Source organism: Ranitomeya imitator, chromosome 3 (genome assembly GCF_032444005.1).
Source record: "Ranitomeya imitator isolate aRanImi1 chromosome 3, aRanImi1.pri, whole genome shotgun sequence".
In the NCBI taxonomy this organism is placed as follows: Eukaryota; Metazoa; Chordata; class Amphibia; order Anura; family Dendrobatidae; genus Ranitomeya; species Ranitomeya imitator.
The window spans coordinates 260715354-260732703 of NC_091284.1; the positions used below are offsets into that span (position 1 = coordinate 260715354).

Sequence of the window (17350 nt, forward strand, 5' to 3'; positions counted from 1 at the left end):
AATAGGCCCAGGGCCTGAGGACCCATCTACACTGATTAACAGACTCCAACTACTAATCATTTATAACTTTTTGTGGACAGATAAATATTTTTTCATGCACTGGGTGAAAAGGATAAATAGCCACATGCAAGCCTTTTTGCAATTTTGCATAACTTACAAAGCCCAGTTTTTTTCAAAATACGCATAAAATGAGTATTTACAAAATGTCTAATGCAAGCAAATATTTAAGGGCAGAATACTACGTCTACATGCACAGTTCACAAAATCAACAAAGTGAGACCTCGATCCACATGGCAGCAAACATTCAAGTCAGTCTCTTGTCTTTCTTCTACAAGGTGAATTGTCCTTTACAAATATTACATTTAAAGCTTTCATCTTGATATGGAGTCCTTATGTTATGACAATTGTTTAGAGTCATGTCATACACCCTGGGCAGTGAAAGGGTTAACACTATTCTACCAAAAGCTGGCTTTGTCTTTGGTGCAATGTCATACAGGTAAGCCTAACCAGTCATCCCACATTACTGGCGCCGATGGTAAAGGACATGAAACTTACTGTTCAGAGGTATACAGTTTCGACCAGGAGAAAATGGGGACTGGACATAGGTTGTCCTGTTGTCCCATTCATGAGACAAAGAGAAGGAAGTAGCTCCAACACTCTGTGATACCTACAGAAAAAGGGAATTTTGGAATAATATATTTGTAGCCTGTATAATAAATTTCATTTAACAAATAAGCTGTAACCCAGTAAGTGGAAACGGTCTTGTGAATGTGAACTTACATTGCAGGTATCAGAAAGTTGCCCAGCTGTTGCTTGCCATCTGTTGTATAGTTGACTTGAGCGGACTCTCTCTTGTGCAAGCTGCAGGTCTCCTGAAGACAGCATATGCTGTGCCCGATGCTGCCACCCGACTGTCCTCTCTATAAGGTAGCGCAAAGCATCTCCTTCTGGTAGTCGAACACGAAGACGTTGTAGAGATGCCAAAAGAGGGAGGATTTTTTCCAGAGGCGGTTTCTTTGAGCGGTGGCACTGTGGACACAGCCAGACTAGGGACCCATGCCTTGGAGTTGTAATACAGCCAGTGTGGAAGCACGCACGGCATAGCTCACACTGGATCATAGGAGCCATGGGTGCACCCTGACAAACACACACTTTCCAGTCACTCTGTTCTTCTCTTAACAACATTCTGTTTTCATTAGAGACCCGCATACTGTGTAAAGACTCCATCTCACGCAGTCTGGCCTCACCGAGAGTTGCCATCTGTTAAAGTAGAGTATTACACATCTTTGTAGAAAGTATATATAAATATCTTATTTTGGGAGAAATGGATCAGTACTTACAGCAGTAGCTGTATCTTTGCTCTCAGTCAAAGCCTTCTCCAACTCCAGAAGGCCATCTGGCTTGGGATATTTCTTCTTTCCTGCTAATGATGGTATATCCTTTATCTTTCTCATTTTCCTTTTCAAGCTAGAAGAGCCCACATCATATCGAGGGCACAGAACCTGCAAGATATACAAGACTTTAGAACAAAGGTCTAAGACCCCTTATAGCCCTGGGCATAAGAGCAAAACGCAAGATCCAGTTAAGACATTTTTGACATGGCGCTGCTAATTGAGCCATCACATAGGCTACTCGTGTTAGTGGGAAGGGTACTTGTGTGTTGCAGTTACGTAGGTGCTGGACAGCTCACATGATCTACTAGCATGGATGTGACCAATTGGCCATTACTCAGAATGGTAACTGGTACCTTATTTGCATACATTTCTAATGCTATATGCAAATTGTCTCTTCAGGGAGGAAGAGAACATCAATGCAGTGCCACCGATTGGAAGTAGCAATCTTAACGAGCCTTGCCACATGACTTTGAATAAAAGCCAAACCAGAATTTCAATTTGCAGACATGGGTTTCAGGGTGTTGTCCTTCCTCAGTGCAAAGTAGGAGATCGGAGTTGGCTGTAGGAGAAGATCATTGCACGGACTGTAAGCCTTCTTAACTTGGCAATTCACTCTGCATAAGGAGAAACATTAACCCTTAGATGCTTTTGACTGGTGTCTAATACAGCCAAAGCAGATCTCATGCTTTGCACTGAAGAAGGGCAACACCCCAAAACAGGTGTCTGAAAATTGAGATTCTGGTTTGGCTTTTATCCCAACTCATGTGGCAACGCTGGTTAAGAGGGTCGATATGGACTTTTAGGATGGCAAAAGGTGACAGATTATGTCATTTTGCTCTCTGAAGATGCAATTTGTATATTTAATTTCCCAGAGGATTATTGAAAGGCCTATAAGCCTCCTTTCCCTGGCATGTCACGCTGCATAAGGAGAGACGTTACCCCTTAGAGCCCATTTATAATGAAGGCTGTGGAGAAGGTAAGCCAAATCCCAGAATCCTCAATTTCCCTGACTCTCGACTTCCCAACACTGCCTCACTACTGAGCATGTACAAGAAGTGCAGCACAGATTCATCTCGACTAAAAGCCGAGATCTTTAGATCAGGAACAGAACAGACATTTATAGGTCATTTAATAACTTTCACAAATTCTTATTAAAACAAAAATGTACAGCACATACTGCATTGTGCTACTGTACCCAAATTAGTATATATGTTAGGAGATGGAGTTGGTCCATCTTATACAGACTCAGACTCCACCAAAATGGACAACGATTCAACGACTCCAATTTCACAGCCCTGTTTAGAATAGTAAGCATCGTTGTCTCTCATGGACGATAGGTGTATGAGTGCGGGTCATCAGTGTGTTGCACCAGCGCTACCTCCATTATATACCACTAGACCTGACGGCATCCTGAAAGGATCATGCGTTTTAACTATGTACTTGTAAGTATGGCACCCTTTCAATGTCTACCCAAATGTTTTATGATAATTATGAAATATCTGACAAGACAGGTCTGCACTGTGAAAAAGACCAGAAAAAAAAAAAAGCAAAATTAGTTCTCTACAAGCTGAAATAGATTTCACAAAAATTTGGGATTGGTTCTTACCTCTAGCAAAGTGTAGGGAGAGTTGGATGTCAAAAACGTGCTTGTAGCGCATTCAGTCCAAGTACGGACTTCACCAACAAGGGCTTCAAGTCTTGGCAGTGGACCAAGGTGAACTGGAATTGCTCGCCCATGATTTACAAGCTCAACCAATGTGTCAAGTACTGGAACTCTGGAACCAGTCTAAAGAAATCAAAATAAAATATTACCATTACAGACCTATATTATTTCCTGTACATTTGAGATAAACAACAGCCCTAACCTGCAATGTCGCAATCTTCTGTAACCATTCCTGTGCTCTTTGCACAGAATCTTTCAGAGACTCCACACTTGGAAGGTATGCTGGAACGTTCTCCACTTCCCGCAGTGCTGCAGTCAGTGTGTCAAGATCATGGCGTGGTCTATACAAAAGGACGAGGGAGGGAAACATGAGCACAATTTTCCATTTTAAGGTGAATATACAGGTCCTTCTCAAAAAATTAGCATATAGTGTTAAATTTCATTATTTACCATAATGTAATGATTACAATTAAACTTTCATATATTATAGATTCATTATCCACCAACTGAAATTTGTCAGGTCTTTTATTGTTTTAATACTGATGATTTTGGCATACAACTCCTGATAACCCAAAAAACCTGTCTCAATAAATTAGCATATTTCACCCATCCAATCAAATAAAAGTGTTTTTTAATAACAAACAAAAAAACCATCAAATAATAATGTTCAGTTATGCACTCAATACTTGGTCGGGAATCCTTTGGCAGAAATGACTGCTTCAATGCGGCGTGGCATGGAGGCAATCAGCCTGTGACACTGCTGAGATGTTATGGAGGCCCAGGATGCTTCAATAGCGGCCTTAAGCTCATCCAGAGTGTTGGGTCTTGCGTCTCTCAACTTTCTCTTCACAATATCCCACAGATTCTCTATGGGGTTCAGGTCAGGAGAGTTGGCAGGCCAATTGAGCACAGTAATACCATGGTCAGTAAACCATTTACCAGTGGTTTTGGCACTGTGAGCAGGTGCCAGGTCGTGCTGAAAAATGAAATCTTCATCTCCATAAAGCATTTCAGCCGATGGAAGCATGAAGTGCTCCAAAATCGCCTGATAGCTAGCTGCATTGACCCTACCCTTGATGAAACACAGTGGACCAACACCAGCAGCTGACATGGCACCCCACACCATCACTGACTGTGGGTACTTGACACTGGACTTCAGGCATTTTGGCATTTCCTTCTCCCCAGTCTTCCTCCAGACTCTGGCACCTTGATTTCCGAATGACATGCAAAATTTGCTTTCATCAGAAAAAAGTACTTGGGACCACTTAGCAACAGTCCAGTGCTGCTTCTCTGTAGACCAGGTCAGGCGCCTCTGCCGCTGTTTATGGTTCAAAAGTGGCTTTACCTGGGGAATGCGGCACCTGTAGCCCATTTCCTGCACACGCCTGTGCACGGTGGCTCTGGATGTTTCCACACCAGACTCAGTCCACTGCTTCCTCAGGTTCCCCAAGGTCTGGAATCGGTCCTTCTCCACAATCTTCCTCAGGGTCCGGTCTCCTCTTCTCGTTGTACAGCGTTTTCTGCCACATTGTTTCCTTCCAACAGACTTACCATTGAGGTGCCTTGATACAGCACTCTGGGAACAGCCTATTTGTTGAGAAATTTCTTTCTGGGTCTTACCCTCTTGCTTGAGGGTGTCAATGATGGCCTTCTTGACATCTGTCAGGTCGCTAGTCTTACCCATGATGGGGGTTTTGAGTAATGAACCAGGCAGGGAGTTTATAAAAGCCTCAGGTATCTTTTGCATGTGTTTAGAGTTAATTAGTTGATTCAGAAGATTAGGGTAATAGGTCGTTTAGAGAACCTTTTCTTGATATGCTAATTTATTGAGACAGGTTTTTTGGGTTATCAGGAGTTGTATGCCAAAATCATCAGTATTAAAACAATAAAAGACCTGACAAATTTCAGTTGGTGGATAATGAATCTATAATATATGAAAGTTTAATTGTAATCATTACATTATGGTAAATAATGAAATTTAACACTATATGCTAATTTTTTGAGAAGGACCTGTATAACCTTTGATAGTTTACAGCTTACATATAGAATTAATCGTTATATAAAGTTGATTAAATACATTATTCCAAGGTATAGCCTACACTATGGTCAGTTGCACTCTTTAGGGCTCACTGTTCTCAATGTTCCTTTTTGGCTCAATGTCTGATTACATTGATGACTTTATATCAATACACTAAGATACAGCAGTACTTCGTGGGCACTAATAGAAATGCAAACACGCAATAACATATATTACTGGACTTTTCCTACTCACAAGTTAGGGTACCGTCACACTATACGATTTACCTACGATCACGACCAGCGATATGACCTGGCCGTGATCGTAGGTAAATCGTAGTGTGGTCGCTGGGGAGCTGTCACACAGACAGCTCTCCAGCGACCAACGATGCCGAGGTCCCTGGGTAACCAGGGTAAACATCGGGTAACTAAGCGCAGGACCGCGCTTAGTTACCCGATGTTTACCCTGGTTACAAGCGTTAAACTAAAAAAAAAACAAACAGCACATACTTACATCTGGTGTCCGTCACGTCCCTTGCAGTCTCTGCTTCCCGCATTGTGACTGCCGGCCGTAAAGTGAAAGTGAAAGCACAGCCGCTGTGCTCTGCTTTCACTTTACGGCCGGCAGTCACAGTGCGGGAAGCAGACGGCAAGGGACCTGACGGACACCAGAATGTAAGTATGTGCTGTTTGTTTTTTTTTAGTTTAACGCTTGTAACCAGGGTAAACATCGGGTAACTAAGCGCGGTCCTGCGCTTAGTTACCCGATGTTTACCCTGGTTACAAGCGAACGCATCGCTGGATCGCATCGCTAGATCGCTAGACCGGTGTCACACACACCGATCTAGCGATGACAGCGGGAGATCCAGCGATGAAAGAAAGTTCTAAACGATCTGCTACAACGTACGATTCTCAGCAGGATCCCTGATCGCTGCTGCGTGTCAGACACAGCGATATCGTAACGATATCGCTGGAACGTCACGAATCGTACCGCCGTAGCGATCGAAATGTTATAGTGTGACGGTACCCTTACTTAAATTCAGATAAGGCCATTCATTACTATACAAATGCAACAAGAGTCAATTTGCCTACAAAATGCACTCAATATAGATAGGAATCTGCATAATTCTGAAGCAATGAAAAACTGACATGGCCAGATGAGGAGCATACAGCTAAAATGTTGATAATCTTGCAACTCTGCACGTCTAAAAGCCAGCTCAGCCACTTTCCTATTAAAAAAAATAAAATAAAAAAAAATAGAAGGAGGGCTGGACTTTATAGAAGAGGATGCAGGCAGCCAAAGCCCAACCAAGACCATATCATTTGTTACAAGATATCTTTGCAATTATAGCGGAAAAGTAGCTCACCAAAGATTTCATATACAACAGATTTATTAAGAATGGTTTAATAAAATGTAAGTCTTGAGGAATTGTGTATAAGTCGACCTGTGTATAAACCGAGGCATTAATTTTGCCTCGAAAAACTAATTGACTAGAGTATAAGCCGGGTCTGCATTGCCCCCTAATCCCTACTCTGGTATGATTTGCGCTCCTCATTCCCATCCTTGTCTGCATGGGCTCCTCATTCCCATCCTTGTCTGCATGGGCTCCTCATTCCCATCCTTGTCTGCATGGTCTCCTCATTCCCATCCTTGTCTGCATGGTCTCCTCATTCCCATCCTTGTCTGCATGGTCTCCTCATTCCCATCCTTGTCTGCATGGTCTCCTCATTCCCATCCTTGTCTGCATGGTCTCCTCATTCCCATCCTTGTCTGCATGGGCTCCTCATTCCCATCCTTGTCTGCATGGGCTCCTCATTCCCATCCTTGTCTGCATGGGCTCCTCATTCCCATCCTTGTCTGCATGGGCTCCTCATTCCCATCCTTGTCTGCATGGGCTCCTCATTCCCATCCTTGTCTGCATGGGCTCCTCATTCCCATCCTTGTCTGCATGGGCTCCTCATTCCCATCCTTGTCTGCATGGGCTCCTCATTCCCATCCTTGTCTGCATGGGCTCCTCATTCCCATCCTTGTCTGCATGGGCTCCTCATTCCCATCCTTGTCTGCATGGTCTCCTCATTCCCATCCTTGTCTGCATGGTCTCCTCATTCCCATCCTTGTCTGCATGGGCTCCTCATTCCCATCCTTGTCTGCATGGGCTCCTCATTCCCATCCTTGTCTGCATGGGCTCCTCATTCCCATCCTTGTCTGCATGGGCTCCTCATTCCCATCCTTGTCTGCATGGTCTCCTCATTCCCATCCTTGTCTGCATGGTCTCCTCATTCCCATCCTTGTCTGCATGGTCTCCTCATTCCCATCCTTGTCTGCATGGTCTCCTCATTCCCATCTTGTCTGCATGGGCTCCTCATTCCCATCCTTGTCTGCATGGGCTCCTCATTCCCATCCTTGTCTGCATGGGCTCCTCATTCCCATCCTTGTCTGCATGGGCTCCTCATTCCCATCCTTGTCTGCATGGGCTCCTCATTCCCATCCTTGTCTGCATGGGCTCCTCATTCCCATCCTTGTCTGCATGGGCTCCTCATTCCCATCCTTGTATGCATGGCTCCTCATTCCTATCCTTGTATGCCTGGCTCCTTATTACCATCCTTGTATGCGTCGTTCCTCATTCCTATCCTTGTATGCGTGGCTCCCTATACCCATCCTTGTATGCGTGGCTCCTCATTCCTATCCTTGTATGTGTGGGCTCCTCATTTCTATCCTTGTATGCGTGGCTCCCTATACCCATCCTTGTATGCGTGGCTCCTCATTCCTATCCTTGTATGTGTGGGCTCCTCATTTCTATCCTTGTATGCGTGGCTCCTTATTCCTATCCTTGTATGCATGGCTCCTCATTCCCATCCTTGTATGCGTGGCTCCTCATTCCCATCCTTGTATGCGTGGCTCCTCATTCCCATCCTTGTATGCGTGGCTCCTCATTCCCATCCTTGTATGCGTGGCTCCTCATTCCCATCCTTGTATGCGTGGCTCCTCATTCCAATCCTTGTATGTATGGCCCCCATGAGAAAAGCATAAAAAAAAAAAAAAAAACACCACATCCTACTTGCCCTTCCCTGCGTGCCCTCGCAGCATCTCGTTCCAGCTTCCAGCAGCTCCTGTGGCCAGGCGACCAGGTGTCCCCGCTCAATTAGGTAATGGATATTCACCTCTCTCCAGCCTATGGGAGTGGAGAGAGGTGAATATTAATTACCTTAAGGAGCGGGCACCCATGAGAGCCCGGCAGCTGCTGGAAAAGTGGCTGCAACTATGCGCACGCTATAAGAAATGAATATTCATTGCCAGTGCAGTGAATATTAATTTATCTTTAGCAGCTGGCACTGGTTTTAGCCGCAGCCACCGACTCCTGTGTCCTGTGACCCGCAGCTCCGCCACTACCTCCTCCCCCACCATAAACTGGGACAATGACTTGTGTAGAAGACGAGGGGAGCATTTTCAGCACACAAAAAAAAAGTGCTGAAAAACTCGGCTTATACACGAGTATATACGGTATCTGGATTAGTGGAGGCTTATACAAATAATACCCAAAAGACGCACGAGCAAAAAATATGACTGCTGCAAAAGGTGATTGATACTACACCTGGCTTTAAGAAGACTCTTGCACTTGTCATCCCACTGTTCTGACATGGTCAGCAATTCCTGAAGTTTAGCCATTGCTTTCTCCACAGTTGTATGAGGTGCCAGTCCTACACCTAAATCTATAAGTCTCCTCATGACATCTATTGTGAGTGTCCCAGGATCCTGGCATGCTTGCTGCTGCTCTTCTAACCAACGAGCCTGTTCCAATCGCTCTCGAAGACTTCCTAAGGGCAATTCCAAGTCAAACTGAAAACTGGAATCAAGAAGTTGCTGCAGTTCACTAGCTCGTGGCATTTCTGCTGCTAAAAGCTTCTGGCTCCGTGCCTGAAATTCTTCCACTCGACACAGTAAGTCCTTATAATCACAGACAAGTTTAAAATTACACAAATAAATTTTATTAAAATAAAACAAAAAAAAAAAAAACACAACAACTTTACAGAAGTGGTTATTTTTTCTTACCTTGAGTTGAGGTGTTTGGGTAATGCTACATGGTAGTGAATGAAGTTGTTTTACAAATGACCTGAGTTCTCCAACAGTAAGCAGATTCTGGGACTTTCCACCACCTGAACGAAATCTACAGTGGAAATAAAATGGAAAAACTGCTTATTAGAGGGAGTCGTTCACCAGTATGGACCAACTCCAAAAGACCCTCAAAATGGTAGACAGCATTATATGGGTGGGACATACAAGTGCTTCTCACAAAATTAGAATAATCAACAAAAAGTTAATTTCCGTTCTTCAATAGAAAAAGTGAAACTCATTGTATAGTCACTACAAACAGATTGATCTATTTCAAGTGTTTATTTCTGTTACTGTTGACTATTATGACTTACGGCCAATGAAAACCCAAAAATCATTATCTCAGTAAATTAAAATACTTAACAAAATCCACCTGCAAAAACTTCCCAGGCGTTTAAAAAGGTTCCTTAGTCTGTTTCAATAGGCTCCACAATCATGGGGAAGACTGCTGACTTGACAGATGTCCAGAAGGCAATCATTGACACTCCACAAGGAGGGTAAGCCACAAAAGGTTATTGCTAAAGATGCTGGCTGTTCACAGAGTTTAAATAGATCACTGTGTGTCAATGACTGCCTTCTGAACATCTGTCAAGTCAGCAGAGTTCCCCATGATTGTGGAGCCTACTGAAACAGACTAAGGGATGGTTTTAAATGCTCAGGAACAATTTTCTCTCCAAGCTTTTTTTTTTTTTTACCTGGTCTGACGTTTCCCATTTAGCAGTTGCTGTGCCAGCGCCCCACACTTTTCTGCATCCTGCACAACAGCTTGTAAATGTCGCAGGAGGTCATTGTCAGGAAATTTCTTGGATTCAGATTCGTCTACAAGCTTTCGAAGACATGAAAGGCCTACACAGTAACAAGATAAGGTGAATGACTGGAAGCTAAATGTCAAAGTACACAGGAAAATCATAGGTCGACTTACAGATTATTGTAATGGGGTTCATAGCAACATTTACAAAAAATTGATTAACGATATGAAAACCAAGGGCGAAATTTAGCAAGACTGGCTCCGGGCTAGTACCAGAATAATGCTCTGATAAGGGTATACCGTGAAGATTGGTAGAGCAGCTTAGTATACATTTTTTGCAAAAAACGTATCAACCAAATACCCTGTTTTTTACATCTTTTACTAGCACTTGCGGATTACTGCAACATTTTTTCAAACTGAGTGTTTTTGGTTTTACTATTCTCTTTTGTGTCTTCAGGTTTCTTGGTGGTGTGTGAACATGATCATACAGACTTGTTCACTGTGCAAGTAGCCCATGTGTTCCTGTTTCCATAATTGTTCTCTTGTGTCTACAAGACTGGGGAGTTCCACCACTCCTCTTGGGCTATCTGCACAAAAGCTGTTCTACCCTGTATGCACACATGGATTTTTCCTCTCTGAACCCTGTTCACACAGGTTATATACAGATGATCAGGTTTTTAATACATCAGATAGGGATTGCATACATTAGTTAGGACTGCTCTGATAAGGGTATACCGTGAAGATTGGTAGAGCAGCTTAGTATACATTTTTTGCAAAAAACGTATCAACCAAATACCCTGTTTTTTACATCTTTTACTAGCACTTGCGGATTACTGCAACATTTTTTCAAACTGAGTGTTTTTGGTTTTACTATTCTCTTTTGTGTCTTCAGGTTTCTTGGTGGTGTGTGAACATGATCATACAGACTTGTTCACTGTGCAAGTAGCCCATGTGTTCCTGTTTCCTAGTACCAGAATAAGTTGGAGTAAAATGCAAAAAAGGAGATTTTTGTGTACTCACCGTAAAATCTTTTTCTCCGAGCCAATCATTGGGGGACACAGGACCATGGGTGTTATGCGGCTTGCCACTAGGAGGACACTAAGTAAACACAAAGAGTTAACTCCTCCTCTGCAGTATACACTCTTGACTGGCCAGTAACGACTCAGTTCTTGCTTAGTGTCTGTAGGAGGCACTTGGGTCTGTTTTCAGACCACACCGTTTTTTTTATTTTTTTTATTTTTATTTTCTGTAAATTTTTATTTTTTAATTAACGGAGTGAAGGGGGCGACGGATTCCTCTCTAGAGTCTGCTCTCCCCCGAACCATTAACAGGCGAGTATACCTCCCTGTACCTCTCCTGCGACGATTGGGGCATGCTTAAGCTACACCAGTTCGGTAGTAAAGCAGTAGGAGTACAAGAAAACCAAGACAAGCAAACTGTCAAAAACTGAGGAACAAACCACAACAACAATCAGCCATAGGCTAACAGGGTGGGTGCTGTGTCCCCAATGATTGGCTCGGAGAAAAAGATTTTACAGTGAGTACACAAAAATCTCCTTTTCTCCTATGCCTCATTGGGGGACACAGGACCATGAGACATCCTAAAACAGTCCCTGGGTGGGGAGCAATTGCACTGCCAAAACCCCCATGTACCACTGGCATACTGAGGTACCGCTGTCTGCAGAATGCGCCTGCCAAGGGCAGCGTCTGTCGAAGCCTGGGTATGAACGTGATAGTGCTTCGTGAAGGTATGCAGACTGGACCAAGTCACAGCTTTACAAAGCTGTTGTGCGGAAGCCTGGTGCCGAATGAAGAAGCACCGACCGAGTCGAATGCGCCTTAATCCCTGCTGGGACAGGGGTGTTCCTGACGCGATAGGATTCCTGAATAGTGGAGCGAATCCACTTGGCTAGAGTGGCCTTTAAAAGGTGGGTAGACCTTTCCTATGTCCCCCCGGAAGCACGAACAGGACATCCGACTTACGGAAGGGAGCCGTGCGAGATATGTACCGCCAAAGAGCTCTAACCACATCCAGAGTATGGAGAGCTTTCTCGATACGATGGGTTGGTGCCGGACAGAATGACGGCAAGACAATGTACCTATACCTTGTCTGGGTGAAAAATCAGGAAAGGAGGTCAGCAAGAGAGCCGCCAACTCCGAAACTCTTCTGATTGACGTAATCGCCACGAGACCACCTTCCAAGAATGGAGGGTGAGAGAAATGTCATGCAATAGTTCGAAAGGGGCCTCCTGAAGAACTCAGAGAAGCAAGTTAAGATCCCATGAAGCCAAGGGCATTCTATAGGGAGGGACCACCCGGGAGACTCCTTGGATGAACGTCTTAACCGGCAGTCTGGAAGCGATCTTTCGTTGGAACAGACAATGCAGACACTTGTCCCTTGAGCGAGCTTAGAGCAAGACCTGACTAAGCCTGATTGGAGAAACTCCAGAATGGACGGAATGGAAAAAAAACAGAGAACGTCCATGGGCATTGCACCATGAAAAGACGATACGCCAGGAGCGATGATAAATGTGCATGGATACGGATTTCCTAGGGCGAATCATGGTAGAAGAAACCCCTGGAGAGAATCCGGCTTGGGCTAAAATCCAGGATTCAACGGCCACGCCGTCAAAGACAGGGCCCCAGAGTTCTGGTGGCTAATCGGGCCCTGTGAGAGAAGATCCGTGCGATCTGGAAGCCGCCAGGGGACGTCGGCAACCATTTCGACGAGTTCCGCGTACCATGCTCGGCGCGGCCAGTCCGGCGCAACGAGAATCACCGGTCTCCCCTCTGCCCTGGTCATCTTGATGACTCTCGGGAGCAGAGGAAGAGGCGGAAATATGTATGGCAGCTGGAACCGAAGCCACGACAGGACCAGAGCATCTGCTCCGATGGCGCAAGGATCGCGGGATCGAGCAATGAACTGGGGAACCTGGTTGTTTAGCCTCGAGGCCATGAGATCCACATCCAGCATCCTCCAGCGAAGGCAAATCTGCTGGAAGACTTCCGGATGGAGGGACCACTCGCCCGAGGCAAGACCTTGGCGACTGAGAAAGTCTGCTTCCCAATTCTCCACATCCGGTATGTGGATCGCCGAGATGAGCGAGTGATTGGTCTCGGCCCAGCGCAGGATGTGTGAGACTTCGAGCATCACTGCCCTGCTGTGAGTTCCCCCTTGACGGGTGATATACGCCAAGGCCGTGGCGTTGTCGGATTGGATTCTGATGGGATGGCCTGCGAGAAGGTGGTGAAAGTTGCTTAAGGCAAGAGTGATCGCTCGAATCTCCAAGATATTGATTGGAAGATGCGACTCTTGTGGACCAACGACCTTGTGCCGTGTGGTGATTGAAAACCGCGCAGCAGCCCAAAAGGCTGGCATTGGTGGTCACCACTAACCAGCGCACTGGGAGAAAAGACTTCCCTCGGTTCAGGTAGGACTGTAGCATCCACCACCAGAGGGTCTGCCTGACCTGTGTGGACAGGCGAAAACGGACTCCTGTCCCAGGCTAACAGCAGCGCCATCGCCGCAACCAATTTCCCGAGTATGCGCATCGCAAAGCGAATGGAGTGAGGGACTGGGCGGGAGAGCTTGCACACTCTCTGTTGTAAGGACAAGACTCTGGAGGGAGAATGTCTAACCCACGGGAAGAGTCCAAAATCATGCCCAGGAAGCAGATTTGCTGAGCCGGCACTGGAGATGATTTCTCGAAGTTGATTTTCCAACCCAGGCGAGAAAGAGAATCCACGGTGATACTTACAGACTCCTCACAGGCAGAATGGGATGGATCCTTGATTAAAAGATCGTCCAGATACGGAAGACTCTTGGGCAGTGGCGAGTCCGAAGGGCAAGGCCACAAACTGGATGTGTTCTTCTTGAACTGCGAAGCGCAGGTACTGCTGATGAGAGGGAAAAATTGGAATATGTAGACAAGCATCCTTGATGTCTATGGATGCGAGGAACTCTCCTTTTTCAAGGGACTCGACAACGGAACGGAGCGAGTCCATCGTGAAGTGTCGGACCCGTACAAACTGGTTTAGCAGTTTGAGATTTAGTATGGGCCGTAAGGTCCCGTCCTTCTTTGGGACCACAAATAGGTTGGAGTAAAACCCTTTGAACCTTTGGTCTCAAGGTACCAGAACGATGACACCATCCCTTTGAAGCGCCTGTATGGCCTGAAGATGTGACGCCCTTGCTTTGGGGGGAGAAGACTGGAAGAAGCGCGGAGGGGGGATGGAAGAAAACTCAATTTTGTATCCGGAAGACACGAGCTCTCTGACCCACTCGTCGTGAACGACCGAGAGCCAATTTTGACTGAACGAAAGAAGTTGTCCGCCTACTTTGTCGGTGTCCGCTGGACACGTCGACGAGTCATTGTGTAGAAGGTTTAAGGGATGCGGATGGCTTAGGGCCAGAAGGTCTCGGTCTGGGTTTCCTGGAACGGTTTGGTCTGTATGAGACCTGGGGATTTCTGTTTTCCCGCCGTCCCGAACCAGGGGAAGAGGAGGACCAACTGGAGTTGTTCTTAAAGGGCCGTAATCGAAACTGCTGTTGATTCCGAAAAGGCCGGGCAGGTTTTTGCTGGGGAAGAAATTTACTCTTCCCTCCGGTAGCATCAGAAATGATTTTAGCGGCAAAGGATGGAAGAAGAGCTGCTCCTGAGGCCTCAAAGACTGAGCGAGCCAGGTAATCAATTTGACGGTCAGAAGGATTTTTGACTGATGAACCGTCAGACAAAGATAAGACTGTTTTGGATGCGAGTCGCGATACGGCAGGATCCACAGAAAGAGAAGCAACTCCATCAGATCCTTGGAGAAAGGATATTTACCTTCCGTGGCTTTTTGAGCCGTAAATCGCTTCTCTGGGTGTTCCCTGTGTTTTTGGACAATGTCCTGAAACTCAGGGTGATTAGCAAATGTCTTTTGAACGCGTTTAGTCTTTTTTAAAAGACACTACGTGTTCCTGAGTGGATACAGAACCCTTGTCCACCATTAGTGTTTTGTTGACTGCCTCAATAAGGGAGTCAAGTGTCTCCTGACTGATAGAGGACTCTTGGGTTAAAGATTCTATATATACACTGAGTCATGTACGCTGCGATCCTCAGGGAGGGGGGAGCGAGAAGATGAGCTCACAGATGCTGAAGTTCGAGCATAGACGAAGAGTTCTTTTTCTGGCACCCCGGGAGTCCCGTAGTACGGTACGCCCCCTGTGGTCGGACGGCCCCGCACTGCCGCCAGATTCCATCGCAGCTGACGGAGGTGAGTTCTGGCTTAAGGAGGACCCTCGGAAAGAGTCCAATGCCTTGACCAAGGACACCATTGAATGTGACAAGGACGCGGCCCACTCAGAAGGGTTAGACTCGGCGGGGTCGGTGGAGACATTGGAGGTGGCGGCAGAAGGCGGCTGCGCACAGGCCGGGTCACAGTTTTGGCACAAAGGGGTATTGTGGGCACGTGGCAAAGCAGAATTGCAAGTGGCACATGAAGTAAAAGACAGTGTGCTTTTTGTTGCTCCTTTAGATTGAGACATAGTGTATGTCTATACTCCAATTAGACTGCGATAGCAGGGCTATGGGAGCAGAGAAGGGGTTAAGCTTTTCCCTATGGAGTGGAGCAGCTAACCCACGGTCCTGGGCTGGTGTCCCCGGGGAGGCAGAGAGGGAAGGCAGCATTTTCGGCTGAATTTTCCCTGCAGAAGTTGAATCCCAAGATGGCGCCCGAGATTTGCAGGGCACTTCTTGTTCAGAGCGAGAAGCGCCTGAGTAGTGGGCGGGGCTTCGACGGTGGATGAGAATTTTTAAGTTGTGGCCTAGTCCGGCAGTAGAAGCCGGGGACTAAATTTATGGAGCAGCCGGTGGAACGCACCGGTGGCCGCGACGTCACGCCTGATGACCGCCGCTGGCATGTAGCCAGCGGTATCTCTCCCCAGGGACCCGGACTGCACCTTCCCACGCAGGCAGCGTGAGGAAGGGTAGTACTCACTAAGGAGGGGTGCCTGCAGCTCAATCGATCCTCCCTATGCCGGGGGGATGGAGAGCATCTGCGTCTTCAGTTGTGCCTGCCACAAGGGACTTACGGAAATGCCTGCCACAGGGGACTTACGGCTACTGTGGGGTCTATGTGATGCCGAGGTGAGGGCTTAATTTTGGATGAGCCCGGGAGATGCACATAGATATACTATGTGCTCGCCTCTTGCAGGGGGGAGATTGGGACCGTATAAGAACCGTCGCCCTGGTGTATACTTAAGCATGCCCCAATCGTCGCAGGAGAGGTACAGGGAGGTATACTCGCCTGTTGATGGTTCGGGGGAGAGCAGACTCTAGAGAGGAATCCGTCGCCCCCTTCACTCCGTTAATTAAAAAATAAAAATTTACAGAAAATAAAAATAAAAAAAATAAAAAAAACGGTGGGGTCTGAAAACAGACCCAAGTGCCTCCTACAGACACTAAGCAAGAACTGAGTCGTTACTGGCCAGTCAAGGGGTGTATACTGCAGAGGAGTTAACTCTTTGTGCTTACTTAGTGTCCTCCTAGTGGCAAGCAGCATAACACCCATGGTCCTGTGTCCCCCCAATGAGGCGTAGGAGAAAATGTTAACTGTATCATCAGATGTTGCCTGTGTTGAAATCTATGTCATGGCAGTATAATCCTCGAATTAGAACTAGTCTACCATTTTATTATGAAACAGGGAAACTTTAGCATTGGATGATATAGCCACTCTATCATAGATTGCAAAATAAGTCCCCTGGCCTTGTCGGGTCTAACAGATCTATTTAAAATTGTCTGCATTCTGTATTGTGACATCTAGCACAAGATCCGCTTTAACATAATTATACTGCAGTTAATTCCCTGATGTACGCGACTTCATCGCATCAGAAACCGATGATGATCATCTCTCACAGTTCTGCACACAGAGGATCAGTCCCATGGAGTCATTAAAGGGACACTGTCACCTGAATTTGGAGGGAACAATCTTCAGCCATGGAGGCGGGGTTTTCGGGTGTTTGATTCACCCTTTCCTTACCCGCTGGCTGCATGCTGGCTGCAATATTGGATTGAAGTTCATTCTCTGTCCTCCATAGTACACGCCTGCACAAGGCAAGATTGCTTTGTGCAGGTGTGTACTATGGAGGACAGAGAATGAACTTCAATCCAATATTGCAGCCAGCATGCAGCCAGCGGGTAGGGAAAGGGTGAATCAAAAACACAAAAACCCCGCCTCCGTGGCTGAAGATTGTTCCCTCCAAATTCAGGTGACAGTGTCCCTTTAAAATGAAGGTCTAGATCTAAAAATGTGATATGTTCATCAATCCGTGACAAGTTTAGAGTTCTTAGCTCAAATGCAAGGACCGACTGAATCCAAACAAGAAACCAACATGGCGGATACATCTCCACCTATAAATTCCAGTTGATGTGAAGTTTG

At 46.0% G+C, this 17350-nt stretch overlaps 1 protein-coding gene across 3 annotated transcripts in view; it reads right to left on the reverse strand.

Moving 5' to 3' along the window:
• KDM5B (lysine demethylase 5B) overlaps positions 1–17350 on the reverse strand; it is a 106043-nt gene that overhangs the window by 11435 nt on the left and 77258 nt on the right. For all 3 annotated transcript variants that reach the window (XM_069756406.1, XM_069756407.1, XM_069756404.1), the window contains exons 18-25: positions 9880–10030; positions 9125–9239; positions 8667–9019; positions 3260–3398; positions 3001–3180; positions 1341–1502; positions 781–1260; positions 556–667 (exon numbers count right to left, since the gene is read on the reverse strand). In XM_069756406.1, the coding sequence (XP_069612507.1) occupies positions 556–667; positions 781–1260; positions 1341–1502; positions 3001–3180; positions 3260–3398; positions 8667–9019; positions 9125–9239; positions 9880–10030 (1692 nt within the window). The remainder of the gene's footprint in view (positions 1–555; positions 668–780; positions 1261–1340; positions 1503–3000; positions 3181–3259; positions 3399–8666; positions 9020–9124; positions 9240–9879; positions 10031–17350) is intronic.